The sequence below is a fragment of the Canis lupus genome, chromosome 1 (genome assembly GCF_011100685.1).
Source record: "Canis lupus familiaris isolate Mischka breed German Shepherd chromosome 1, alternate assembly UU_Cfam_GSD_1.0, whole genome shotgun sequence".
NCBI classification, from domain to species: Eukaryota; Metazoa; Chordata; class Mammalia; order Carnivora; family Canidae; genus Canis; species Canis lupus.
Window position 1 is genome coordinate 21,275,582 of NC_049222.1, and position 27,642 is coordinate 21,303,223.

The window sequence follows — 27,642 nt, forward strand, 5'->3', positions numbered from 1 at the left end:
GTGTGCCTATCATAAATAAAAAAATAAAAAAATTAAAAAATTAAAAAATAAATTTTGAAAACCTTATAGACTAGCCCGAAGGAAATGGACTTCTTCTATTACCTACATTCTGAAAAACCTATCATGGTGCCTTTCTGGTGTCCATCCTTCCCTTAATCTACCTGGATGGAGAGTTCCTTCTAATTGTCTACAACATACACACTCCTGCCCAACTTCACACTGGCCCCTGCCACACCATGCATTCGATATTCACTGAGTGCCTCCTCTGTACTAGTCACTGTAGCAGATTCTGGTGTATACTCAGAAGCATTCGTTGCATATACATTGCTTTGGTATTTTTTTTAAAAATCAGATTATTAAATGGTACACAATACTTCAGTCATAGATATCTGTATTTTTAGTAGTTGGCAGCAGAATTTCTTATCTGGAAGTTTCCTAATGGGCTGAATTTCTTGAGCCATTCCCTATTTCACAGAAAAAAAAATTGTTCTTTGCTACGTCACAGCAATGATTTGCTAGTCTATGTTTTACACACAGATGTATGTCTTTCCCCACCACCCATCCCGATTTATGGGAAATGTACTAATATTAACCATGATATTCTTTTTATTGAAAAGCAATATAAAACAGCTTTAGAAATAAGATAATTTTACATTATTTCTTCTGTTATGAATATTGTTATGCTTTGTCAGAATTTACTTCCCATAACTAGACTTGCTTTTATCTGGAACATTTTATATTGGAATTTCTACATTATTGAATATCTATTAGTGTTTAATTTAGAGGAGCTTAATAAACTGCTAAATCTGAGAACAATGGCCTTTCCTTTGCTTTTTAGACCTTTTTTCTGAACGTGCTTATTTATGTACATTGTGGAAATCTGATCCTGCTCTCTTCCAGTCTGCCAACAGCTCTTTTTGTACCTCTTCTGGTAGTTCATAGAAAACTTCAGGATCAACATCAGAAGGAAAGGTAATTTTCTCATCACTAGAATCTTGCTCTCTATTTTCTTTAAGTCCTTCATGATGAGAGACTGTCACTACTGGTTCCTTATGGCTATCTGTAGAGCAGTTCTTGGAGAAAAGTTGCTCACTCTGCAAATTTGGAAATGAATGGAAAATAGATACAGCAGGGTTTGTATTTGAGAAATGAAATCCTTGAGATTCTTTAGGTCCTTGACTCATTCGTTCATCTTGTAATCTACTGTCTATATAATGTGAATAATTCTTTTGGCTAGATGGAGGAGAGGAACTACTGCTATTTAAACCTGATGTTCCTGGTTCACAGGAAGATACAGACGATATCTGTTTACTATTGGATAAATGATCTTTAGGATTTAAGGGACTATCTTGCATTTGTTTTGTAGAAAAGAAAGATAATACTCCTCTAGAGGCATGTAACGGACAATTCAAACTTCCTTTGCCTTGAACTTTTTCTCCAGATTTTCCAGAAAGGATTTCTTCTTGAATATCTACTGGAAGCTCCTTAAAGACTTCTTGGTCAATACCTTCAGGAAGTGAGCGGAGTGGGAATTCATCACTGTCTTTTTCTTTAGAAAAATCTGCAGTATCTCGTGGAGCCTCCCCAGTTCTTGTACTTTCAATTCTTCCAGATGGTAGAAAATCCCAATTTGTTTCTTTGTCTTTGGGAAAATCTTCCATATGACTGTCTTTCATTTTCTAGGACACAAGAATAACAGTAATTAGAGGTATCCGATATTTTTTAAATATTCATGATGCTGAAGAGGACTATTACCTGACCAACACGTTTCTGTCCTACTCAATAATTTCAATCCTTTTGGCCAATTCCAAACAACGAGAGATGATAAATCCACCACATTAGTCACACTATTGTGTGCATCTTTCTTCACTATTCAAGGGAGAGGTTTCCTTCCTAGATAGTATTGAGCCAGAAGATAGGTATGCATCTGGAAACTTGGAAAGGACCTTAACAATCATGTTTTCAAATTTACAATTCTGTGAATAAAGGAACGGTAGCCTAGAAAAGTAAATGATTTGCCTACAAGTATCTTAAAGATATATATATGCACAGAACATCAAAGGCTAGTTTTCTGAAAATCTCTATTCTGAAGTGTAACATTTAACAAAAAATATATATATTTCTATGGTAAAAATCCAGTATTGATATGAAGATATTGTACTATTTATATTTACATAAAATAAAAATTTAAATTTCAGTTCTAATTAGCATAATTTTTCTATATAAAAATTTTCACTTAAATTTTCCCTCTAGTTTTAAGCACCATGAAAATATATACACAGTCATAAATAACCCAGGAAACATCAACAGTAACTGCAAAAAAAGTCAAAGGAGAAGAGATCTGGGACACTGTATTTACCATATGCCAGACATGTACAAGGTACTTTCATTTATGTTTACCTTCCTAAAACCATTATAAAGACTCTAATTTTGTTTCTACCAAATAAGAAGTAAAAAGTAACTTTTTAAAATTTCAGTTAATAAAGGGAATAAAAACTACAGAAAAAAAGTAATTTGAAGAGACACTGATTATTTCTGTAACAGTATTCTGTTCTCATTTTTAAACTGAAATGTTAATGAAGATATTACTGATATACTGATTAAACATTAAAACAAAGAAAATAACATTTTGAATTAAGAGTTAACTGCAGGCAAGTACAATTTAGTAAAATATGATTATTTCTTAAAGCATCCCATATTTAGTAAGTAGAGATTTGCTAAATGGCCATAGAGTTTTATTTTAGTCACTTGAAAGTATGACCAGCCTCTGCTTCTGTATTGCCACACTCTTAATTTCTACAATTTAGAATGAGTAGTCATTTATCAATCCTGCTAGCAAAATTCAATGTAATTTCAAAACCAAATACGGCAGCCCAGGTGGCTCAGCGGTTTAGCGCTGCCTTCAGCCCAGGGCCTGATCCTGGAGACCCGGGATCGAGTCCCACGTTGGGCTCCCTACATGGAGCCTGTTTCTCCTTCTGCCTGTCTCTCTCTCTCTCTCTCTCTCTCTCTCCTTCCTCTGCCTGTGTCTCTGCCTCCCCCTCTCTCTCTCTGTGTCTCTCATGAATAAATAAATAAAATCTTAAAAAAAAAACAATTTCAAATTTCAAAACCAAATACTTTAACAAAAACATTGGGAGAGGGAATGCTGCTAGCTTATGTTTAAATTAATAGACAAACATTTTATTTCCAATATCTAGCAATATTTTCATATTCATCATATTCCTGTTGCTATAAAATGTTTTAATACTTCCAAAACAAGGAACTTCCAAAATGGTTTTCTCTTGTATTCAGTGATGCTTATGTTTTCTTCTTAGATCACAGTACAGTACTTATGGCTAGCAACCATGATATGATAGGTAATATATACAAGTAAATTCAAACAATATCATCCAAAAGGATCTCTGAATTGTATCAGTGGAACATAAACAGATTTGTAAATTAAGGGACGCCTGGGTGGCTCAGTGGCTGATCATCTACCTTTGGCTCAGGGTGTGATGTCAGAGTCCCAGGATCAAGTCCCACATCGGGCTCCCTGCATGAAGCCTGCTTCCCCTCCCCCTCCTTATGTCTCTGCCTTTCTCTCTGTATGTCTCTTGTGAATAAATAAAATCTTAAAAAAAAATTTTCTAAGTTAACCACACAAATCCAACAAGAGTGTACTTACAAAACTGCGCTTGCCAGACCGTGAAGTTGTTGATAATGATGGTGTCAAATAATAATCAATAGTCCCTTTCTTAGAAGTATTTAGTGCTTTAAGGTTACAGAGGCACACACTTAAAAGAGTAAGATGAAACGGCATCTTCACATTTACCATATTTCGGAAAAGTTTCATAAGTATATCAACCATGGGGGTTATCACATCGCAATTTCCTAAACAAAATTATTTGAGAAGACTATATTTAAGCACATTATATCACAATTAACATGAAAAGCTTAATATAATTTATATTGCTTGCATTAAGAAGTTAAAATCCTAAACAGATATCATTGGGACATCTTGACATTACATACTAAACTGGGACAATCTCACACCAATACTAAAGGCCAAATGAGTTTAAGTTTTCAAAAGATTTGAAATATGGGACTTCTGATTATGCAAGTGTGATCAGGTCAGAAAATCTTCTCCTCATAAAACTACAATAAAACTGGACTTTGTGGGGATCCCTGGGTGGCTCAGTGGTTTAGCGCTTGCCTTTGGCCCAAGGCGTGATGCTGGAGTCCCGGGATGGAGTCCTACGTCGGGCTCCCGGCATGGAGCCTGCTTCTCCCTCTGCCTGTGTCTCTGCCTCTCTCTCTCTGTCTCTCATGAATAAATAAATAAAATCTTAAAAAAAAAAAAAAAAAAAAAAGAACTGGACTTTGTGACTAATGTGGTGACTTTCAGGCCCTAGCATTTGAACAAAAGCTTTGACCACTCTTTGGCTAACCACTAAACTATGCAGACATAGTCTGTCTTCGGCTCAGGGTGTGATCCCAGGGTTCTGGGATTGAGTCCCACCCACATCGGGCTCCCTGCATGGAGCCTGCTTCTCCTTCTGCCTGTGTCTGTGCCTCTCTCTCTCTCTCTCATGGATGAATAAATAAAATCTTAAAAAAAAAAAATCCAAATCCAGAGTTATTAAAATACATTATCTAAAATGTCCACTTTTCAACAAATATTACAATGTATGAAGAAATAGGAGTGTGATTCTAGTCAGGAGGAAAAAGCAGTCAATAGAAATGGACTTTGAGTTGCATTTAGCAGACTTCAAAGTTGCTACTATAGATATGCTCAAAAAACTAAAGGGACACCTATGTGGCTCGGTGGAGTAAGCCTCCATCTCTTGATTTCAGCTTAGGACATGATCTCTCAGGATCAAGAGACTAAGCCTCAAGTTGGGCTCCACGCTCAGCAAGGAATCTGCTTCTCTCCCTCTCCCTCCACTTGTGCACACATACTCCGTCTCTGTCTCTCTCTAAAATAAATAAATAAAATCTGTAAAAAAAAAAAAAAAAAAGAATTAAAGAAAACCACTTTATTTTTTTTATTTTTTATTTTTTATTTTTTATTTTTTTTAAGAAAACCACTTTAAAGAATTAAAGTAAAATACGAGGAGTGCCTAGTATTTTAGGGACCAGTCAGTTAACCATGTGACTCTCAGTTTTGGCTCAGGTCATGATCTCATGGGTCATGGGACTGAGCCTACTTAGAGGTTCCAAGCCCAGCAGGGAATCTGCTTGAAGATTATCTCCCTCTGCTTCTTCCCCTGTGCTCAACACCTCTCTCTCTCTCTCAAACAATCATTTAAAAAAATAAAAATTAAAAATAAAGTAAAATATGTTAACTACCAAAAAAGGAGAATTTCATTAAGGAAACAGACTCAAATATGCAAACAAGCCAAATGGAGAGTCTAGAGTTAAAAAGTACAGTAACCAAAATAAATAAAATCATTAGATGGGCAATAGCCGTTTTGAGATTAAGAGGTGAATTAAGAGAACTTGAAGACAGCTCAATAGAAATTATCCAATCTTGGGGTGCTTAGCTGGCTTAGTTGGTATAGTATAGCATGCAACTCTTGATTTTAGGGTTATAAGTTGGAGCCTCATATTGAGTGTAAAGATTACCTAAAAAATAAAATCCTTAAGGAAAAAGAAATTATCCAAGCTAAAAGAAGAGAAAAAAGACTGAAGAAAAATGAACAGAATTGCACATACCTGTAGGATATTATCAAGCATAGAGACATATGTACAATGGAGTCCCAGAGGAGATGGTAGGGAAAAAAAGGGCAATACTTGAAGAAATAAGAGCCTAAAACTCCCAAAATTTCATTAAAAAATAAATCTACAGAATCAAGAAATTCAATAAATCCCAAGAAAGATAAATACAAAGATTCCACACTTAGACATATCATGGTCAAACTGATGAAAGACAAAAACAGAAAACTCATCACATAAATGAGAATAACAATACAACTACTATTGTTATACCACAACTCAGCTCCAAATTCATCCTTCAGTACCTGCTCTGTGATAATGCACTGGATTCTAAAATTTTTCACACTGAATATGACATTACACATTTTCATTAGAGAACACTGGAAGACTATTAAAGGAGAAAGGTGGCTTCTCTTCCTGGTTCCAATGTACTACCATTTGCTTTTTCTTTCTCCCACTACATGCTTTGTAATACATACGTGTGGGGACATCTAATAGTGTTTTCAATACTACACACATGTAGAACACTCAGTAACTTCAAGCCCTAACCTGAGCTTAGTGACTATGTACCATGGTACTACCCACTCAAATACCATACGTACCAGGAGAGTGCTCCCACTCATTCTGCACACCCACCTAACAGCCTTGACTTGCCTCTAACCTCAGATGGCTGTTTCCTCCAGGTCTTCCTATGCAGGCACCGTATCTTCTGCCTTTGCATTAACAGAATACAGATATCTTCAGCACAACCATCCACGAGCCTCAGCTTGCCTGTATCCTAAAGGGTTGATAACAGAATCTTCCAACACGAACACTGCATACTCCAACACATGCACTGCCTCATCAATAAGGAAACTCCCAATATCCCAACTCCTTCTGTGTGCCTACCAACCAGTCTCAGCTCATCCACAGATCAGAGGATGGTTTTCTCTCTGTCCAATAACTATGGACAAGCTCTGGGGCAGGTAATTCAAAAGATTTCTCCACCATCCAGTGTTCTGCAACCACTCCTTGTCCTTGAGGGGTAGGGGACTTTCCTTTCTAAGTTTGTTCTTCCTTATTAGGTACTTTTCCTCAGTCCTTGGTTACCTCTTAAGAGTCTTCTTTATACCTTTAAAATCATTCCCCTATCACAGTTTAATAATTCTGTGAAGCTTTCTCTATTCAAATTTTTGGTGGTTATTCTCTCCTGACTAGAAGGGGACTGATTAAGAGCTGACTCCTCATCACAAATTATGAAAACCAGAAGACAACAGAATGGTATATTCAAAGTATAGAAAGAGGGATCCCTGGGTGGCGCAGCGGTTTGGCGCCTGCCTTTGGCCCAGGGCGCGATCCTGGAGACCCGGGATCGAATCCCACGTAGGGCTCCCGGCGCATGGAGCCTGCTTCTCTCTCTGCCTGTGTCTCTGCCTCTCTCTCTCTCTCTCTCTCTGTGACTATCATAAATAAATAAAAATTAAAAAAAAAAAAAGTACAGAAAGAAAAACAGTCAAGAATTATATCCAGGGGATCCCTGGGTGGCTCAGTGGTTTGGCGCCTGCCTTTGGCGCCCTTTGGTCCAGGGCGCAATCCTGGAGTCTGGGGATTGAGTCCCATGTTGGGCTCCTGGCATGGAGCCTGCTTCTCCCTCTGCCTGTGTCTCTGTCCCTCTCTCTCTCTCTATGTCTATCATAAATAAATAAATAAATAAAATCATTAAAAAAAATTATATCCAGACAAACTGTCATTCAAAAATGCCATATTGGTCGAGTCTTCCACAAATTTTAGTTAGGTAGAATGATTTGACAGTGTTGCTCAACTGTTCTTTTCAAATATAAATAGTGAATTTTCCAGGATAGACTACATGCCAGGCAATAAAATTACACTCAAGAAATCTAGACAGACTGAAATTACTCAAAATATGTTCTCTGATCAACATGAAATTAAGGTAGAAAACAACAGAATGAATTTTGGGAAATCATCAAATCTAAAGCATCTAAAGCACTACTAAAAAGAAATGTGTTTGACAAAATACAGCATCCATTCCTGATCAAAACTCTTCAGAGTGTAGGGATAGAGGGAACATTCCTCGACATCTTAAAAGCCATCTATGAAAAGCCCACAGCAAATATCATTCTCAATGGGGAAGCACTGGGAGCCTTTCCCCTAAGATCAGGAACAAGACAGGGATGTCCACTCTCACCACTGCTGTTCAACATAGTACTGGAAGTCCTAGCCTCAGCAATCAGACAACAAAAAGACATTAAAGGCATTCAAATTGGCAAAGAAGAAGTCAAACTCTCCCTCTTCGCCGATGACATGATACTCTACATAGAAAACCCAAAAGTCTCCACCCCAAGATTGCTAGAACTCATACAGCAATTCGGTAGCGTGGCAGGATACAAAATCAATGCCCAGAAGTCAGTGGCATTTCTATACACTAACAATGAGACTGAAGAAAGAGAAATTAAGGAGTCAATCCCATTTACAATTGCACCCAAAAGCATAAGACACCTAGGAATAAACCTAACCAAAGATGTAAAGGATCTATACCCTCAAAACTATAGAACACTTCTGAAAGAAATTGAGGAAGACACAAAGAGATGGAAAAATATTCCATTCTCATGGATTGGCAGAATTAATATTGTGAAAATGTCAATGTTACCCAGGGCAATATACACGTTTAATGCAATCCCTATCAAAATACCATGGACTTTCTTCAGAGAGTTAGAACAAATTATTTTAAGATTTGTGTGGAATCAGAAAAGACCCCGAATAGCCAGGGGAATTTTAAAAAAGAAAACCATATCTGGGGGCATCACAATGCCAGATTTCAGGTTGTACCACAAAGCTGTGGTCATCAAGACAGTGTGGTACTGGCACAAAAACAGACACATAGATCAGTGGAACAGAATAGAGAATCCAGAAGTGGACCCTGAACTTTATGGGCAACTAATATTCGATAAAGGAGGAAAGACTATCCATTGGAAGAAAGACAGTCTCTTCAATAAATGGTGCTGGGAAAATTGGACATCCACATGCAGAAGAATGAAACTAGACCACTCTCTTTCACCATACACAAAGATAAACTCAAAATGGATGAAAGATCTAAATGTGAGACAAGATTCCATCAAAATCCTAGAGAAGAACACAGGCAACACCCTTTTTGAACTCGGCCATAGTAACTTCTTGCAAGATACCTCCACGAAGGCAAAAGAAACAAAAGCAAAAATGAACTATTGGGACTTCATCAAGTTAAGAAGCTTTTGCACAGCAAAGGATACAGTCAACAAAACTAAAAGACAACCTACAGAATGGGAGAAGATATTTGCAAATGACATATCAGATAAAGGGCTAGTTTCCAAGATCTATAAAGAACTTATTAAACTCAACACCAAAGAAACAAACAATCCAATCATGAAATGGGCAAAAGACATGAACAGAAATCTCACAGAGGAAGACATAGACATGGCCAACATGCATATGAGAAAATGCTCTGCATCACTTGCCATCAGGGAAATACAAATCAAAACCACAATGAGATACCACCTCACACCAGTGAGAATGGGGAAAATTAACAAGGCAGGAAACAACAAATGTTGGAGAGGATGCGGAGAAAAGGGAACCCTCATACACTGTTGGTGGGAATGTGAACTGGTGCAGCCACTCTGGAAAACTGTGTGGAGGTTCCTCAATGAGTTAAAAATAGACCTGCCCTACGACCCAGCAATTGCACTGTTGGGGATTTACCCCAAAGATACAAATGCAATGAAACGCCGGGACACCTGCACCCCGATGTTTATAGCAGCAATGGCCACGATAGCCAAACTGTGGAAGGAGCCTCAGTGTCCAACGAAAGATGAATGGATAAAGAAGATGTGGTTTATGTATACAATGGAATATTACTCAGCTATTAGAAATGACAAATACCCACCATTTGCTTCAACGTGGATGGAACTGGAGGGTATTATGCTGAGTGAAGTAAGTCAGTCGGAGAAGGACAAACATTATATGCTCTCATTCATTTGGGGAATATAAATAATAGTGAAAGGGAATATAAGGGAAGGGAGAAGAAATGTGTGGGAAATATCAGAAAGGGAGACAGAACGTAAAGACTGCTAACTCTAGGAAACGAACTAGGGGTGGTAGAAGGGGAGGAGGGCGGGGGGTGGGAGTGAATGGGTGACGGGCACTGGGGGTTATTCTGTATGTTAGTAAATTGAACACCAATAAAAAATAAATTAAAAAAAATAAAAATAAAAAAAATAAAATAAAAAGAAATGTGTAATGTTAAACTTGAATTATTATAAAATGAGTATAAAATAAATGAAACACCAGGGAAAAAGAAAAATTAAACCTAAAGCCAGCAGGAAGAAGGCAAAACAAAGAGCAGAATTAAATGAAATTGGAAGTAGATAAACAACAGAGAAACCAATGACATCAAAAGTTGGATCTTAAATCAATAAAACCTTTGAGTGAGGCTTACTCAGATAAACTTTGCTAGAATGACAAAGAAAAAAGAATACCTTCATTACCAAAATCAGGAATGAAAGAAGAGACATCACTACAGATCCTACCAAAATTAGAAGGATTACAAGGGGAAATTTTTTAAAAACTAGAGATGAGATATTGATTATGTACCCATTTCCCAGCTTTGATAAATTATACCATTATGCTCTATTGGTTCAAGAATCTTTTTTTTTTTAAGATTTTTATTTATTTATTTATTTATGAGACACAGAGAGAGCGAGCAAGTGAAAGAGAAAAAACGAGCAGGGAGAGGGAGAAGCCTAATCCTCGCTGAGCAGAGAGCCCAATATGGACTTGATCCCTCGACTCCAGGATCATGACCCAAGTTGAAGGGAACTAAGTCACCCAGGCACTTGTAATAAAAGAATATTGACCATTTCATGCCAACAAACTAGACAACTTGAATGAAATGGACACATTCCTAAAAAAATTAAAATTACTAAAACTGACTCAAAATAAATAGAAAATCTGAATAAACCTACAATAAATAAAAAAAATCAAATTCCTATTTTAAAATCTTCCCCCAAACAAAAAGCCCAGGATCATGAATAGCCAAAATAATTCAAAACAGAACAAAGGTAAGGAATTACACTACTTAATTTCAAAACATAACAAAGTATCAGATTGGGTGGAACTGATATAAGGATAACCATACAGATCAATGGAATAAGAAAATCAAGGGGATCCCTGGGTGGCTCAGTGGTTTAGTGCTGCCTTCAGCCCAGGGCATAATCCTGGAGTCCTGGGATCAAGTCCCTAATCAGGCTCCCCACGGGGAGCCTGCTTCTCCCTCTGCCTGTGTCTCTGCCTCTCTCTCTCACCCTCTCTGTGTCTCTCATAAATAAATAAATGAAATCTTAAAAAAAAAAAAGAATAAGAAAATCAAGAAATAAACTACTTAGTTTTTTGACAAAGGAGCCATGACAATTCAAGAAAGAATAATCTATTTAACAAATTCTGTTGGAACAAGTGGATATCCACATACAAAAGAATGAATTAAGCCCCTTATCACACACCACACACAAAAATTTACTCAAATTAGATCTAATTTTAAAGCTTAAAACTATAAATTTCTAAAAGAAAACATGGAGGGGTAATCTATGGCCTTTGGGTTGGACAAAGAATGTTTAGATAGGACATCAAAAGCATTATCCATAAAAGAGGAGGAAAAAAAACATAAAATACAATGAAATACCACTACTAGGCCACAAGAACAACTATAATAAAGGAAACTGACAATACTAAGTGGGAGAGAGAACATGAAAACCTGGGACCCTCATGCATTCTTGCTAAGAATATAAACTGTTATACTCACTTTGGGAAAACGTTTGGCAGTTTCTTAAAGTTCAATTTACCACATAACTTAGCAATTCCAGTCTTTGTAATCTACCCAAGATAAAAACATGTATCTGCCCAAATGCAAATATTCATAGCATCATTTTCCTAAGAGTCAAAAAAGGGAAACAATCTAAATGTCCATAAAGAAGTTATCTTGTGCCATATAATACATTATCATAGTTTTGTTTTCTTTGAACTTGGGAAACCCTATTAACTGCATCTTTTAAGATTTTAAAAATTTATTCATGAGAGAGACAGAGAGAGAGAGAGAGACAAAGACAGAGACAGAGACACAGGCAGAGGGAGAAGCAGGCTCCATGCAGGGAGCCTGACCTGGGACTCAATCCCGGTTTTCCAGGATCAGGCCCTGGGCTGAAGGCGGCGCTAAACCGCTGAGCCACCCAGGCCGCCCTGCATCTTCATTTTTACTATCTATAAAAACCAACACAGTTTTCCTGTGAAAATTCCTGATAGAATGAAGGTATTTAATAGCTCACTAACTCCCTGTGAAGACCCTACAACTTTGGATCATATTTCTAATTCAAAGTTAGTTCTTTTAAGAGTTCAACCTGCCAATTAAATTATTAGAAAATTAGCCCATACCTGTCCCCAACTTCTGAATTATATGTGATGGAATAGGGCACTGACGACTCTCACGGCTACAGTGATTCTCAGATGAATATCGACGGATTATTAATCTGATTGTATGTGGCTTCCTTCCATCTTGGCATACTCTAAAAGTTAAGAGAAAGGAGAAACAGGAAAGTAAAGTATTACCTAAAGATTTTTTTAATCTAAGAGGTATCAAATTTAGTAACTGTAACAATTATAAACATGGTTGATAACTAGGCAGTAAGCAGTAAAAGGCCCTGAATGGCCCAAACAAATTACACCAAGCGTATGCACCAAAGCTCTAAAATCTTAAACGTAGAGCTCTCAGACCTTAATCAGAATTGAGTGAAATCAGGAAAAGAATGGAAATCAGATATAACAAGTCATTTTATAATCAAATACAAACATCACTAAAAACAACTTATTAAAATCAGCAGGAAATTTAAGAAACTAAGAGACTTGTTCACTGGCAGAGGCAAATATGTGAAATTTTTATACTGAAAAAAAAAAAAAAAGATTACAAAAAAGAAAAAAAGGTTTTAAATTAGATAACTTTTGTCAAAGAGCACTCCCTGAACAGACACAAGGAACAGGAATATCACCATTATATGGCAAATAAGAGCAATGACTTGAAACATCAATTATAGGGGGGATCTCTAGGTGGCTCAGCAGTTTGGTGCCTGCCTTTGGTCCAGGCATGATCCTGTAGTCCCGGGATCGAGTCCTGCATCGGGCTCCCTGCATGGAGCCTGCTTTTGTCTTTGCCTCTCTCTCTCTCTCTGTGTGTCTATCATGAATAAATAAATAAAATCTTAAAAAGAAACAAAGAAACATCAATTATATACTAAAGACATACATGTACATGTGTCTTAAAAAGTGTTCCATTTAAATGGCCTTGGTTTTAGCGTTGAAACAAAGGTTTTAGTGAGAAAGAAATTCACTTAAAAAGCAGAAAATCTAATTACTGGAATAAATGTCATTAAAAAATAATATTTTCCTTTTTATATATATGGCAATGCACTAAAAAATCACAAACATAAAATAAAAATATTGTACACTGTTAAACATACTCAAATATTTTGAACTGGAAAACTTGGATTTTTGTGATAATTTTTTATCACAAAACGTCTTGATTGCTGCCTTACTAATAAAATATCTTACATGGTTCCTATAAATGTGTTACTAGTTTAAATATCTTCCAGTTAAACTTCTTCTATGAAGTCCTTATATAATTTAGAGTGTGACTTGGTTTATAGAACTAATTAAGACTTATTAGGAAAAGGTTATATTCTAAGCAAGCTTAAACTAGAGGGGAAAATACATTCACACAAGCACAATTTTTTTTTTGGCCAGTCACTTAGATGGTATTATACCTCAGTTACTGAAGAAGAGGGGATAGAAAACAGAGACACGGATAAATGGTTCATACTTGGTAATTTACAGGTTTAGAGCACCTAGCCTCATTTCTGTGTCGATTCTACAAATATAAGAGCCTACAAAAATTTTTTTGTAGTTTCTTTACGGGCAGAACTCTTTCCAAGGGCCAGGCATTTCATAGTAGTCTCATAGTAACTGAAGCCAAGCAGATGACCCAGTTTCAGGAACATACTCACAGGCCCAGCCTGAGTTATATCACCGAAGCTAGGTCACTCAGCCAGCCCCAGTCGTGTGCAGCAAATGATGAATGCATGGCTCTGCTCAAGACATGAGAACCACACAGCATGTGACAGTAACGCTGTAGGAAATTTTACCCCATTATTTTACTGAGACTTAGAGTCATCTAAAATCCTTTTTCCTCAGTCATAGTTAGCCATCCTACCCTCATTTACAGAAGCACAGCTACTCTAAACTGTTAGGCCCCTGCCACCTTATCCTGAGAAGTCTAAGAAATAGGAGGAAGACAGACAATACTCTTCTATGGAATACTGAGAAACAGATATATGATAGTAAAGGAGCATCAGAAAGCTAAACATCTTGTTTGGTTTATGCTATGCTATTTGTATACTCATAATGCAGCTGACACGTTCATTTATTTACAGACCAGGGCCCTGCACACACCACACTCTGGCTGCACACACATAGCCTCATTTAGCTATTCCTTTGTCTGAGTCTATCTTCTTTCACATAGTCTGATGCAAAGGAGATATGAGGGTTCGTCTACTTTCTCCATCATGTGCTCTTCACAATTTCCTATCCTCAATCATCACAAATTTCTAAGTGTAGAGATTCTAAATATCCATAAAACCCTCTTAGGTAACTGTGAGCAGCTTAAGAGCCACAGTATAACCACAATGTTATTAAAATTAAGACTAATGAAAATGAATTATATTTAGTTATGAGCGTCTATTGCTATTTTTTGCAACAGTTTATATTGTAGAGAAATTCAATGATAAGCGATCTCTCTTTACACTGTTCAGTCTCCAGTTAATCTATAAATTTCAAGATAGAATATCAACTATACTTTCTAGATACTCTATACAGAATATATAGAATGATATGGCAAAATGGAAAATCACCTGTTCAAGAGACTGGCAAGTAGTTCTTCAATCTTATTTTTAACTTCGACTTCTGATGAACACTTTTTAAATGAATCTTCTTCACTAAAGGACTACCAAAGAAGCACAAATAGGGATTATTGTAAACCAATAAGCATATCCAGTTATAAGTGTGCATGCCAAATATTCAGAATATTCTTTATTAACTTCCTTCTTGTGCTTAATTTCAGCCATTTAGTTCACTTTTATTTTATTTTATTTTATTTTATTTTATTTTATTTTATTTTTTAGGATTTTATTTATTTATTCATGAGACACACATACAGAGAGAGAGAGACAGAGACAGAGAGAGAGAGGCAGAGACACAGGCAGAGGGAGAAGTAGGCTCCATGCAAGGAGCCTGACGTAGGACTCAAACCCAGGACCGGGACCATACCCTGGGCTGAAGGCAGGCACCAAACCGCTGAGCCACCCGGGTGTCCCTAGTTCACTTTTTTATTAACTCTTTTTATCTGCAAGTTACTGTACTCCACTAGAAAGTATCCAGAAAGTCAAGAAAATTATAAAGCTCTAGTACCAACTCCAAGCTTTACTTTACAATTACAGTGAGGCTCTTAATCTCCTAGCACTTGAATTTGAGTTTAACCTTAGACACGTTATTTAACCTTTCTGAAGTACAGTACCCTCATCTTTAAAACAAGAACGGGAGAGTGGGTAGCACTACCTACCTCGAAGCTTTGTTGTAAAGATTAAATGGACTAAGGTACATAAAGCACTTAGTAAAGTGCCTGTCACATAGGAAAAAAAAAAAATCAGTGTTAACTGGGTGATTATACCTGTCTTCATTTCCTAAATCATTAGACTACTCGGAAAACAAGATTTCTTAAAAATTAAAATATTTTGCCTAATATATGCAATATGGGCTGTAAGTAGTATTTAAGCAAGGTACCTAACTTGAGACAGAAATACGAATTCTTAGATTCAATTTAAAAATATTTACTAATCTAGGGATGCCTATGTGGCTCAGTCAGTTATGCATCCAACTGTTGATTTCAGCTCAGGTCACTTGATCTCAGGGTCATGAGTTCAAGGCCCACCATAGAGCCTACTTAAAAAAAAAAAATTTACTAACTCAATAAACTAGTGTTCTCATAGGATAGAGACCAATACTAACCTAGTAAGCAAATTAGAATAATAAGAACATAGTACTAAAGCCAGAAATCTTTATCTCAAATAATGTGGCAACCAGTACCCAATTAAAATAAAATCATTATCAGGTACCTGAGGTGGTCCTGAAGGTGTCACAGGAGAGTTATCCTCTCCAAAACTGAGCTTCTGGATACGCTGAGCAACTGAAATTCCTAATTCTTTTTCTAATATTTTGGATGAAAAGGTTTGAAGATCATACACACTACTGATACCCAGAGCTTCAAGACGTTTGGCAGTTTTATAGCCAATACCTAGACAAAAAGAAATACGTACAGTGTTAGAGTAGCTTTTCTTCTTAAAATAAAGCTAATTAAAATATTACATACACACACACACACACACATCTTTAAATTCCATAATGAATATTTCACTAGGATTAAATTTTATTGAAAATTAGGCTATCCTTCTTCTGCTCAGGACCTCTTATATGAACCACTTCAGAAACCTCACAACCCTAGTACAACGTAATAAATATGGAGACAACCAAAAAATGCTGTCTTGATAAAATGAAATGTTTACCACCTGTTACATAACACCTTGGAAGTATTCAAGAATAATGGTTATTATTCATGCAAAGGAAGACTGTCACTACAGCAACAAAATTAATTAGCATGTGCTAGTCAGCTAACCTGATTCTTACACATAATATCACACATTTATCCACAAGACATATCTGGCAATATTTACTATCCCAAAATAAGATCAAGGAAGCAAACAAACAAAAAAATCTACTCATTAGCAAAACTCTTATCAAAAGTTCTTGCACTAAAACTCAGTCAATACTTTATCACCCTGAGATACTCAGGTAATTAGTACTCCTTTATTTTTCTCATTAAAAAGAAAAATTCTACAGTATTTTGATTTCCCACCACAGTAAAAGTAGTAACTGAAAGGCAATGGATGTGGAGGAATATTTTTTTTTTTTTAACATTTAAGAGAAAAAAAGAGCAAGAGCAGGAAGAGCAGAGGATAAAGGAGAGAATCTCAAGGAAACTCTACACTGATAATGGAGCCCCATGCTGGGCTTGATCTCATGATCCTGAGATCATGACCTGACCCAAAATCAAGAGTCAGAGGTTTAACTGACTGAGTCCCCCATGCCCCCGTGGAGGGGAAATTAGTAGTGTGTCAGATATTTTCATAGCTGAAATAAAAGAGAGCTGGCAATCTGGCAATAAGAAAGAAAAGAGAAAGCCTATAAAAATAAATAAACGCAAGTACTCAAAAAGTAAAGCCAAGTAATAATGTCGTATGAACGGTATACAGTCCTCAATTTATTACAACCTGATGTAGTCAGAACACAGACTCAATGTCATCCAGAAAACTTCAAGGTACACAATATTAATGACAGCAAGGCAGTGTACAAAACATTTTGTAATCACACAAACATGGGTTAAACAAATGAAGTTATGACATCTGAAGGTTCAGCCATCTTAGAAATTCACTTCCACAGAATTCTAACATCTTACGCCCTAGCAATGCCGTAGAAATGAAGTTTAACATATCCTTCATTAATGGTCTATAAAACCGTATCTGGCCGTCAAAGACAGAAATTTGCCCCATGACCTAAGGTCACTAATCCCCTCAAGAAAATTAGTTTCCTCATCTTTAAGACACGAACTTGGCCTCAATGCTTTGAAGGGCCTCTTATAGCCCTAATATTTTCCATATAATCCCAGAATAGTTAGTAAAAGGCCAATGCCCCCTCTAGATGCAGTGTATGGTCTAGGGATACAAAGCAGGGATTAAAAATAAAGGACTGTGTTTCCAGGTTATAAGTTTCATGATCATATTCAAACTATACAAAAAGTGGTGAAACTAGAAAAGTACTTTCATAGATTTCTTAACCCAGATTCCCTAAAGAACATTAGGGTTTTGGGTTTTCTCCAAGAGCCAAGTATACAGATTCTAAGAATTAAGAACATTTAAGTATGATTTTTAAAATTAAAAAAAATTTAAGAAAACTAATGTATATTTTTCAAATATAAATGTCTTACCAGGCATTTCCTTTACATGGTTCAAGCTCTGAATGAGAACTTGAGAACTTTCAGGTAGTAAGACTGTTTGTTGATTTGGTTTAAAAACACCAGAAACTAATTTTGCCAATAATTTATTAGAAGCCACTCCAGCACAGCCAGTGAGACCCAGTTGATTATACATGGCTTCCCGCATCTCTGCTGCAATCTGAGATCCAACAAGTAATCTGATGTGCAAGATGTCATGCAGGTTTATATCTACAAAAAAAGCAAATATCATTAAAAGTCACCACAAAATTTTTTTTTTGCAAATGAGTTTAAAAAGGGCATAGGGCTTGGGATGCCTGGGTGGCTCAGCAGGTGGGTGCCTGCCTGTGGCTCAGGTCAGGATCCTGTCCACATTAGGCTCCATGTGGGAGCCTGCTTCTCCCTCTGCCTTGCTCTCTCAGTCTGTGTCTCTCATGAATAAATAAATAAATCTTTAAAAAAGGGGGAGGCACAGGGTTTAAACTATATCCAACCCTTTTCTCCAACACCACCATACTGTCACCCACTTAACACATCTCTTTGATTCTTCATAGTAATCCTGTAAAGTAAATAACTTCCAGAAGTGAATTCCTAGTGCCTGTGATAGTGAATGCATGCTGGGAGTGCTTAATGATTAACAGATTGTGAAAACTGATCTCTCATTAAAAAAAAGTCCCTACTGACATTGGTAAAACTTTTACTCATGTTTAATCATAAGCAAGCATAAAAGTAGAAGTATTACATTAATAAGAGCTGATATTACAGCTTTAAAGGTGTGAATCTAAATTTTACACACACTACCTATATGTGCTACTGAAAACAATTCTTAATCTGTATGTAATTTATCTTTTATGAAAGGTATATGGAAATTATACTGAAACATTTTCTTCAGGGTGAAAATGGTATTAGGATTATATGAGGCTCTCCTTATCTTCAGGAGTATTTACAGATGAAATGTCATGATGTCTGCAAGTTACCTTTAAACAGGTCATCAATCAACCAACCAATCAATAAAGAAGGAGCAAGATAAAGTAAATGTAGGAAAATAACAATGGGTGTATCTACAAGGAAGGGCATAGTGTTCTCACTGTATTACTGTCAACTTTTCTGTAGGTTTGAAAAAAAATTTTAACAGAATCTTGTGAGGAAAGATTCATAAAGAATTAGATATCTTCTCTTTAGGATAGAAAACCTAGCTCTCGGGATCCCTGGGTGGCTCAGCAGTTTAGCGCCTGCCTTTGGCTCAGGGCATGATCCTGGAGTCCCAGGATCGAGTCCCGCGTCGGGCTCCCGGTATGGAGCCTGCCTCTCTCTCTCTCTCTCTGTGTCTATCATGAATAAATAAATAAAATCTTTAAAACAAAAAAAAGAAGAAGAAAATCTAGCTTTGTAATATGTTCTAACAAATACTGTATTTGCTTTAAAAATTATACGGAAACCTACTTAGAACCTTCTATTCAGTCTTTATAAGTGACATGGCACAAAAGATGTGAAAAGCTTCATGTCCTCTGCTAGAAGAGAATTGTAGCTCTACCCCTTTTCTTCTTTAATATCAGAATGGCAGAAAACTAGACTGGAGATTGATCACCAGCTCTCAAAAAAGCGATAAGAGGACACATATGCTGAGACCTAGGAGCAAGAAGGTCAGGGCAAGTCTTACACAAAAGCAGAGTAGCATGTTTTCCATGGTAGTATGATTTGGAAGTCACCAGCAGAGTTACAAGGTGTTTAAAGTTTAATAGATATTCACTGGGGCTTATTGACACTTATTTTCAAATGCAAATATCTCTGGAAATACCATTAGTCATTTATACTTTAATATGTGAAGGAGATGGACCATTCTGTTTTCTTGCTAAGAGCTGGCAAAGATTGTCAAACTGACTGAATATGAGCTTGCAAAAGATGGCAGGTAGGCCTGGACAAGCTTCCACAGGGGTAACTCAAGAACTCAGAGAGCAACATAAGTGTCTTGATGCCTGGGGGAATAGAAGGGAACAAGCAGAAGAGGCAACAAAAAACAAATTCAGTTTACTTCAAATTTTTGCTTAAAGACAGTTTTAGGAGAATCAAAAATTTTTCTAAAAAGTCTATTATCATGGCAACTCTTATAACTTAAGGATGACCTAAGGAGGTATGGCTGTTAAGAAATGGTAACACAGGGCAGCCCGAGTGGCTCAGCGGTTTAGCGCCGCCTTCGGCCCAGGGCGTGATCCTGGAGACCTGGAATCAAGTCCCACGTCGGGCTCCCTGCATGGAGCCTGCTTCTCCCTCTGCCTGTGTCTCTGCTTCTCTCTCTCTCTCTCTGTGTGTCTCTCATGAATAAATACATAAAATCTTAAAAAAAAAAACAAAAAAACAACAAAAAAAAAGAAATAGTAACACAAAATGTGTCAAAGAAAAGAAAAGAGCATGGAGCCCTAAGCTACAGATCATCAAAATCTCACTTTCTGCCTACTTAATATGGAATAGCAATATCTAATTTTAGTCATTTGAGATCGATCACTGAAATATGCTGTACCTACAACAAAAGCCATAAAATTTTCAGAAAGATAATTCAACTCATTGAACTCACTGAATTCAGTGAAAAAATTTAGGTACTTTTAGTTATTAAATACAAGAATTCACTTACACTGATTATTATAAACATGACCTGACACCGTCAGTGCTGAAAGTTCATCACTTTGAAGTTGCTGTAGTCTCTTCTCAACCATTTCTGTTAGATCCACAAAATTTTCATCAAATCCAAGTCTCTCAACAACTGGACTAAATTCTTCCAACAACTCTAAATTGAAATAATATTGGTACACAGATGTTATCTAAAGTCCTAACTAAAATATAGATTCAACTATTTCGTGCTTAAAAATATATCAAATATGTTAAAGGTTTTATGTATATTCACACTTCCACAATATCTTTAATAAAGTTTTCCACTGGGACGCCTGAGTGGCTCAGTGGTTGAGCATCTGCCTTTGGCCCAGGGCGTGATTCCGGAATCCAGGATCGAGTCCCACACTGGTCTCCTTGCAGGGAGCCTGCTTCTCCCTCTGCCTGTGTCTCTGCCTCTGTGTGTCTCTCATGAATAAATAAGTTAAAAAATAATAAATAAATAAAACTTCCAATAATTACTGAATAAAAAAAAAGTCACTTAAGTTTCAAAATATACAATGCAAAATATTGATTAGTCATCTCCCAGCTTATTACTTAAGAGTAGATATGGATCATGAATTACATATCTTCAAATGTCCAGCACCTAACACAATACCTTGTCCTTAAGTCAAATGCTTGCTAAACTGAACTGAACCAAAATTTGAAATAAATTCAAAATGACAATTAATTTTTATTTTTTGGATTAAAACTAGTTAACTCTGAAATCATTGAGAAGAATTTTCACTTCTCTGAATCATCTACTGATACGAGCAGGATGGCAGAAAACTATTAGTCCCTTCTTATATAAAAATGCAGTTCTCAAAGTTCTATAAATTCATAAATTCATAAATTAAAGTACATACAGATCATTTTTTATATAAATAGTAAAAATATCTCCATTTTATTTATGCCGACTTGATAATATCCAGGGAAAACAATAATGATTAATGTGACCTAGTGACCACCAAAAATCCCTTCCAATCTACCTAGAGAAAACCATTTATCTGAGACTGACAATGTTTGATCACATAAAAGGATTCTACTGCATTTCCCTCAATTTCTGCAATTTGTTTCAAAAGCATATACTATATAAGAAAAATAATGGATAATTTTTAAGTAAGCAGAAAAGCAAATTAAACACGGGACCATGCACAAAGCTGGTGGATCACTGAGCACTGATTGATTATATGAGTTCTATTACTAGGTCACAGGGATAAATCATTATCCTATTCCTGAAGTTAATCTCTTTTTTGCTGTCAAACTTCATGAACAAGATGCATTTATTAAACATACAAGGCCAAAGAGAGCAGTTTGTAATTAGAGAAAAAACTATCTAGACCAAAACATATAAAAATATACATAGTAGAAAAATATAAAATAAACAAGATTATATATTATAAATAGCTCAGAGCTAAATTCAGTATAGGACTATTAAGCCATTTTCCTACTTCAACTCAGAAAATACTATGAGAAAATTAAGAAAATACTTTTTATTAATGCACAAATCATGCTTAGAATATTTGTCATTATGTAATTACACCAACATGGAGCTTGAATTCACCATACAGTATATATCTCTAATTTCAAAAAATGTTTCTAAGTACTTTTTTATAAAAGTATAATGCTTTGTTTCTACTTTTTCTCACATTCTTTATTTTTTGCAAGTATGATGGACATAAAACAATCTCTCACTAATTCAAATTTCCTTAGCTACTAATGAATTTGAGTATTTTTGTCCCACATAATTGTGGACATTGGGTTTGTTCTTTCTGTCAACTGCCTATTTATATCTTTCATCCATTTTTCTTAAATATCTTTTTTTTGTAAATTTGAAAGGGCTTTGGATATTTAACACTTTCATCTGAAAACTGCTCCAATTTATAAAAGAACATGCAAAAACAATAGCAAAAAAGATGAATAGCTGATTCTTATACGTTTTTAAATTATTATATATTCGCAATATGCCAGTACAAATGCATTTTCATTTTTCCTATAATTTACTAAAACTCTTAAGATTCAAACCCAAATCTTAATATGGAGGAGTTTATCTATACTATAATATTTAGTGTACATATACACGTATGTATACAATCCAAGAAAAAATGAATATACTCATTATTTTGTCTAATAGTTCTTAACAAATCTAGTTTTTAATTAAGTTAATCAAATATCAGAGAAGCCTCTCCCAAATATCAGTGCATCAAAGTACAGTTATTTCCTCATAATTCATTTAAATTTGGTATTTAAAGGGCAGGCCGGGTGGCTCAGTGGTTGAGCGTCCACCTTCAGCCCAGGGCGTGATCCTGTAGACCTGGGATCGAGTCCCACATCGGTCTCCCTGCGTGGAGCCTGCTTCTCCCTCTGCCTGTCTCTCTGCCCCTCTCTCTCTCTCTCATGAATAAATAAATCTAAAAAATAAATAATAAATAAATTTCGTATTTAAGTTTAAAATAAAAAAAAGTATTTTACTTTCTTTGGTATATCTTTCCATTATCTTGTTTCCAAATCTTATTTTACATTTTTTCTCACAGTATATAAATATCAGTCATAAGGGTCTCCAAATTTCTCCCAACTATACATTTTTTGTCAATATTGCTCATATAAAGTCATCCTCTTATGTGTATAAAATGTTTTTAAAACCAGGCAAGATCCAAAATAAAAGTCATTAGCAAACAAAAGTGATTTATGGCATTTTACTAATTAAAAGACTCATGTAGTGAATGGGCATCCTATATACAAATTAATGCTGAAAGTACATTGCCCATGATCTGTACCTGTAACCTTATATGACATCTCTCTGTAACGAGTCAAGTCTTCTCCATTAACTAACACCAGCTGTGGACATTTTTCTTTTGCATCTCTGACATTCATTAGTTTCTTAACTCCAAGTTTCCTAGCTTCATAGTTGCAGGTAACTACCAAATATTTCTGCTGAACGCCTATAAAAAGTAAATATTTTATGAGAAAACTGAGCAGGATTAAAGAAATATTTTAAAATAAAATCTACTAATTCCTTATTATAAGTTGTAATGCAATCTATTTTAAGAATAAAAAGCTCTACTCATTTAAAAAGCAAATCCTCCATTCATCAAAGTTTTATTAAGTAAAATTCAACAAAAATTATCATAAATCAGTATGTTCTCTGGAGTCTTCAGTGAAAAGATACAAATAAAATCCTTCTAGGATTTTTTTTTCAGACAATACAAACCAGATTGATTTACATTGAATTAACTCGCTCTATATAAAGTGTATGCCATATTTCACCAAAAAAATAAGGCAGATGAAAATAACTGAGTACAATTAATTACTGGTTTCTGCTAGAAAAACTTTCCAAAGAATATAAAGCAACGTTCTGTTACAAGTGTCAAACTACAGTAATCATTAAAGATCTCTCCCATCCCCAATAAATGTAATTACCAAACTGTTCTTCACAGTAATTAGCTGAAAATATTAGACAGTGAGGCATCATTAATAGGCCTCCTCCTTATCAAAAATGATTAAATTATGATCTACAGATCATAAAAATTGTAGCTTACTAGTGGTGGCTTAAGATTGATGAAATTAATTTTCTCTTTACACAAGTTGACCACTTGTTTGCCATTATAATAGTAATGTTCATCTAACATACGTAAAACGCAAACAGGTGGGTGAACGAAAAAGGTTACGTCCATTCCACCAATGTCAGACATTTGTTTCTAAAATATTATAAACAGGGCAAGAAACGTTATTTCATATAAAGATTTTTGATATATCAGATTGTGCCCCAAAACAGAATCTCTGGGTCAAAGTAATTTAAGAGTCATTAGTGAACTATATAAAAAATAGGACTGGTAACTTGAACTAAAAAAGCAATCTCTTAATACAGAATTAAATTAAGGTAGACTCACCACTGTATGTCACCAGCCCAAAAAGTCACACATTCGGTGAGCATAACTGAAAGACTACTTTTGTTTTCTCCTAGAAACTTTTAGCATCACATTTCTCACTTCCAGATAATCATTCATTCCTGTGTCTTAATCATACAATAATTTTTTATTGAGCATTATCTACATAGCAGCTTTGTGTTATACTGCTACTAATTACAAATGCCTTTACGAGAAAACTTACATCCTCCAATCCTAACTCCTTGACGCCCTTGGGAAAGTTTAAATATCTTAGACCGGTACTGGCATACTAAAAACTAATCATCCCTTTGTTCAACCAGGCTGGGTTGAACTGGGATTTATCAAAACCAAACTAGGCACGAGAGGTTAGCAGCTGGTGAACCAGAATTGCCCTTTATGTTTATATTAAAAGATAAAGTCTTACTACATGCATAAATTTTTGGAAATTTAAATGACTTTTCCAAATACAAGCCAACATAGGGATCCCTGGGTGGCTCAGTGGTTTGGTGCCTGCCTTCGGCTCAGGGCGTGGTCCTAGGATCCCGGGATTGAGTCCCGCATTGGGCTCCCCGCCTGGAGCCTGCTTCTCCCTCTCTCTCTCTCTCTCTCTGTCTCTCATGAATAAATAGAATCTTAAAAAAAAAAAAAAAAAAGCCAACATATTAATAAGTAAATTCTCAACATAAAATTTCTCTTTGCCTTTTATTCAAAATGATACTTATATTTTTGTGAAAAGCTTACACCCTATATGCCTTAAGTATTTAGGGGTCTGTTCAAAATCCAACTGTTGTGCAATTCAAGAGTTAATTTCAAAACTGGATAGATGAAAACTCCACTAGAATGTAGTAAGACTTTGAGACAAGAGGATTATAAATTTCATTGAGAACAAGACTGCAAGTTTATTATGGTCTTTCTGTTCACGTTCAGTTGGCTATAGTACTTGTATAAAATCCAGCATTTATTAAATAGGGCTTATCAGTTTCACACCTGGTCGTGAGAGTTTACAAAGTACCTCAAGAACTGCTTCCAAAATCTTTAATAGGATTAACAACTCGGAATATAATCAACATAAATGAAGAGCTAGCACTCTTATACAAAAAGGAATTATTGCTAACGCCCAGAGTTACCTAAAGGTTTGCCCTTCAGTTCGGGGTTGGAGATCATTTCTACTTGTGCATAAAAGCAATCCAGGTCCACGTGAACTATGACTCTGGCTGGAGGGCCTCCTTCGGGCACCACTTGACCGTGAACCAATGCGCCACATGCAAAAAAACAGAGAAATAAATATATTCAGGCTGCTGGTCGTCTCTGAGTAACCGTCAGTTCTTTAAAAAAAAAAAAAAAAAAAAAAAAAACGGTAACTGAGAAAGAAGAATGCAGAATGACTTTTTTTTTTTTTTTCCTGGATTCATGGGTCAATGCATCTGAAAAAAAAAATCATAGAGATGAAACTGCACGTGCAGTCGGGTCTCCAGTCCTGTTCAGCTCCTATTTCTTTGTGGACTCTTACTGCTCTCAGGCTCCTCGCTACCTGGAGGCCGAAAATCCTATCCTGGTCGATAACGGAAGATCCAAGAGGCAATCCGTTGCTTGCAAGTTTATGGTAAAAAAACAAAACAAAACAAAACAAAACAAAAACCCATCTAGATTAAAGCCTAAGGGGCAGAGAAGTTCAAACGCTGATTTCAACCAACTAAAAAAATCATTCAAAGTAGCATGGCCTTAAATCAAAAAAAAAAAAAAAAAAAAAAAAAAAAATCATAAAGACACAAAGGCAGAGAAGCCAGGCCATGGCCCCCAGGCCTCCCCCTAGGTACCAAGGGGAACAGGCCCGTCTAGTTCGGGGCTGAATCCGCAGGGTCTAGGACCGCGCCTGGCATCTAACAGGCTCCCGATAAGAACTCGTTAAATGGGAAAAGAAAAACAAATAATAACTATTTCTTGAATTTTAAAAAGGAGCTCATGTCCTGGGGTGGGGAGGCGCGGGGAGGGCGCAGGGCTGTGCAGCTCTCAACCGGTTAAAGGGCGACGCGCTACCGTGGCCCCGAACGGGAACCCGCACTTTCACGGGGAAGCCGGCGGAGCTGCGTGGCGTCTGTGCCTCAGTTCGCCGCTTGGGGCCTGCGCTCGCTTCTCCGCCAACTGAGCCCACACGCACCGCAGCCGCCCCGGCCGCGCGCTGCAGGAGGCCGACGCGCTTCTGCGGCCCCCGGGTCCCGGGATCGAGTCCCGTGCCGCGCTCCCCGCAGGGACCCTGCTTCTCCCTCCGCCTCTCTCTCTCAGATGAATAAATAAATAAATAATCTTAAAAGAAAAACAGGGGGGCGGCCCGGGTGGCCTAGCCGTTGAGCATCTGCCTTCGGCCCAGGGCGTGACCCCGGGGTCCCGGGATCGAGTCCCGCATCGGGCTCCCTGCATGGAGCCTGCTTCTCCCTCTGCCTGCGTCTCCGCCTCTGTGTGTGTGTGTGTGTCCACGAATAAGTAAATAAAAATATTTTAAAAAAGAAAAGCTTTTTAAAAAAAAGAATTAAACGTGTAAAGGGGGAGCGGGTAGGGGGTGCGGAGAGCAGCCTGGCGCCGGGCCGGGGTGGGCGCTACGCAGCAGAGCCCCGAGGTCGGAGGCGGGATCCCCCAACCCGAGGTCGCAGGCGGGGGTCCCCGAGGTCAGAGGCGGAGCACCCCCCCCAGGTCGGAGGAGGCGGGGTCCCCGAGGTCGGGGGCGGCCCCGCGCATGCGCCCGTCCGCAGCGCCGCCCGCCCCCTCCCCTCCCCTCCCGTCCCCTCCCCCGCCCCTCCCCGCGGCACTGCAGCGCGCACGCCCACTCGAGCCCGAGGAGGCCACGCCGCGGGCGTCGGGGTCTGGGCCGCCCAACGCCCAGCCACTGACGGCGCCCTCCCTCGCCCCCGCCCCGCCCTCCTCATTGACGCCGACCGAGGCCGCCGGGCTCCTCCGGCGCGGCCGCCGCGGGGCTGCAGCCCGCCTCCCCCGCCTCCGCCGCCTCGTCGCCGCCCGCTTCCTCCGCGGGCCCCGCCCGCCGCTGCTCCATGTCGCCGGGGCCGCCGCCGCGCTGCTTCCGGCCGCCTCCGGCCGCTTCCGCCCGGTCTCCAGGGAAACCGCGCCCCGCCCCTCCCCGGCCGCCACGCCTGCGCAGTCCGGGCCGCCGCGGGCTCGGCGCGCGCTGGGCCCACGTGCCGGGCAGGCCGGAAGGGCGGGCTTTCAGGCCGAAACAGCTTTTTTTGGTTTTTT

The 27,642-nt window shown here is 37.6% G+C and overlaps 2 protein-coding genes across 5 annotated transcripts in view; one reads left to right on the forward strand and one right to left on the reverse strand.

The window, feature by feature from the left end:
- The window catches only part of STARD6 (StAR related lipid transfer domain containing 6), a 40,801-nt gene extending 38,835 nt beyond the window's left edge, over positions 1-1,966 (forward strand). The window contains exons 9-10 of the transcript XR_005353469.1: positions 839-972; positions 1,442-1,966. The gene's annotated coding sequence lies outside the window, so the exon portion shown is untranslated. The remainder of the gene's footprint in view (positions 1-838; positions 973-1,441) is intronic.
- On the reverse strand, positions 589-27,385 carry POLI (DNA polymerase iota). 4 transcript variants are annotated; one of them, XM_038525957.1, is made up of 10 exons: positions 27,328-27,385; positions 25,524-25,634; positions 23,287-23,451; positions 20,496-20,648; positions 17,861-18,097; positions 15,936-16,114; positions 14,676-14,767; positions 12,151-12,281; positions 3,668-3,873; positions 589-1,679 (listed from the first exon to the last, which is right to left on the reverse strand). In XM_038525957.1, exons 2-10 carry the CDS (start codon positions 25,558-25,560, stop codon positions 858-860), a joined length of 2,022 nt encoding a protein of 673 aa, XP_038381885.1. In that variant the 5' UTR covers positions 25,561-25,634; positions 27,328-27,385; the 3' UTR covers positions 589-857. The 4 variants fall into 4 exon arrangements, with proteins under 4 accessions (XP_038381885.1, XP_038381886.1, XP_038381888.1 ...); XM_038525958.1 differs by lacking the exon at positions 23,287-23,451; XM_038525960.1 differs by lacking the exon at positions 17,861-18,097.
- Positions 27,386-27,642: the final 257 nt, after the last annotated feature.

Coding starts and splice junctions, on each gene's coding strand:
- POLI (XM_038525957.1), bottom strand. CDS start 25,560: ATGATCTCCAACCCCGAACTGAAGGGCAAACCTTTAG. Junction 23,452..25,523: donor ACTGAAGGGCAAACCTTTAG/GTAACTCTGGGC, acceptor TACTTTTTATAG/GCGTTCAGCAGAAATATTTG. Junction 1,680..3,667: donor GGTCTGGCAAGCGCAGTTTT/GTAAGTACACTC, acceptor CTTGTGTCCTAG/AAAATGAAAGACAGTCATAT.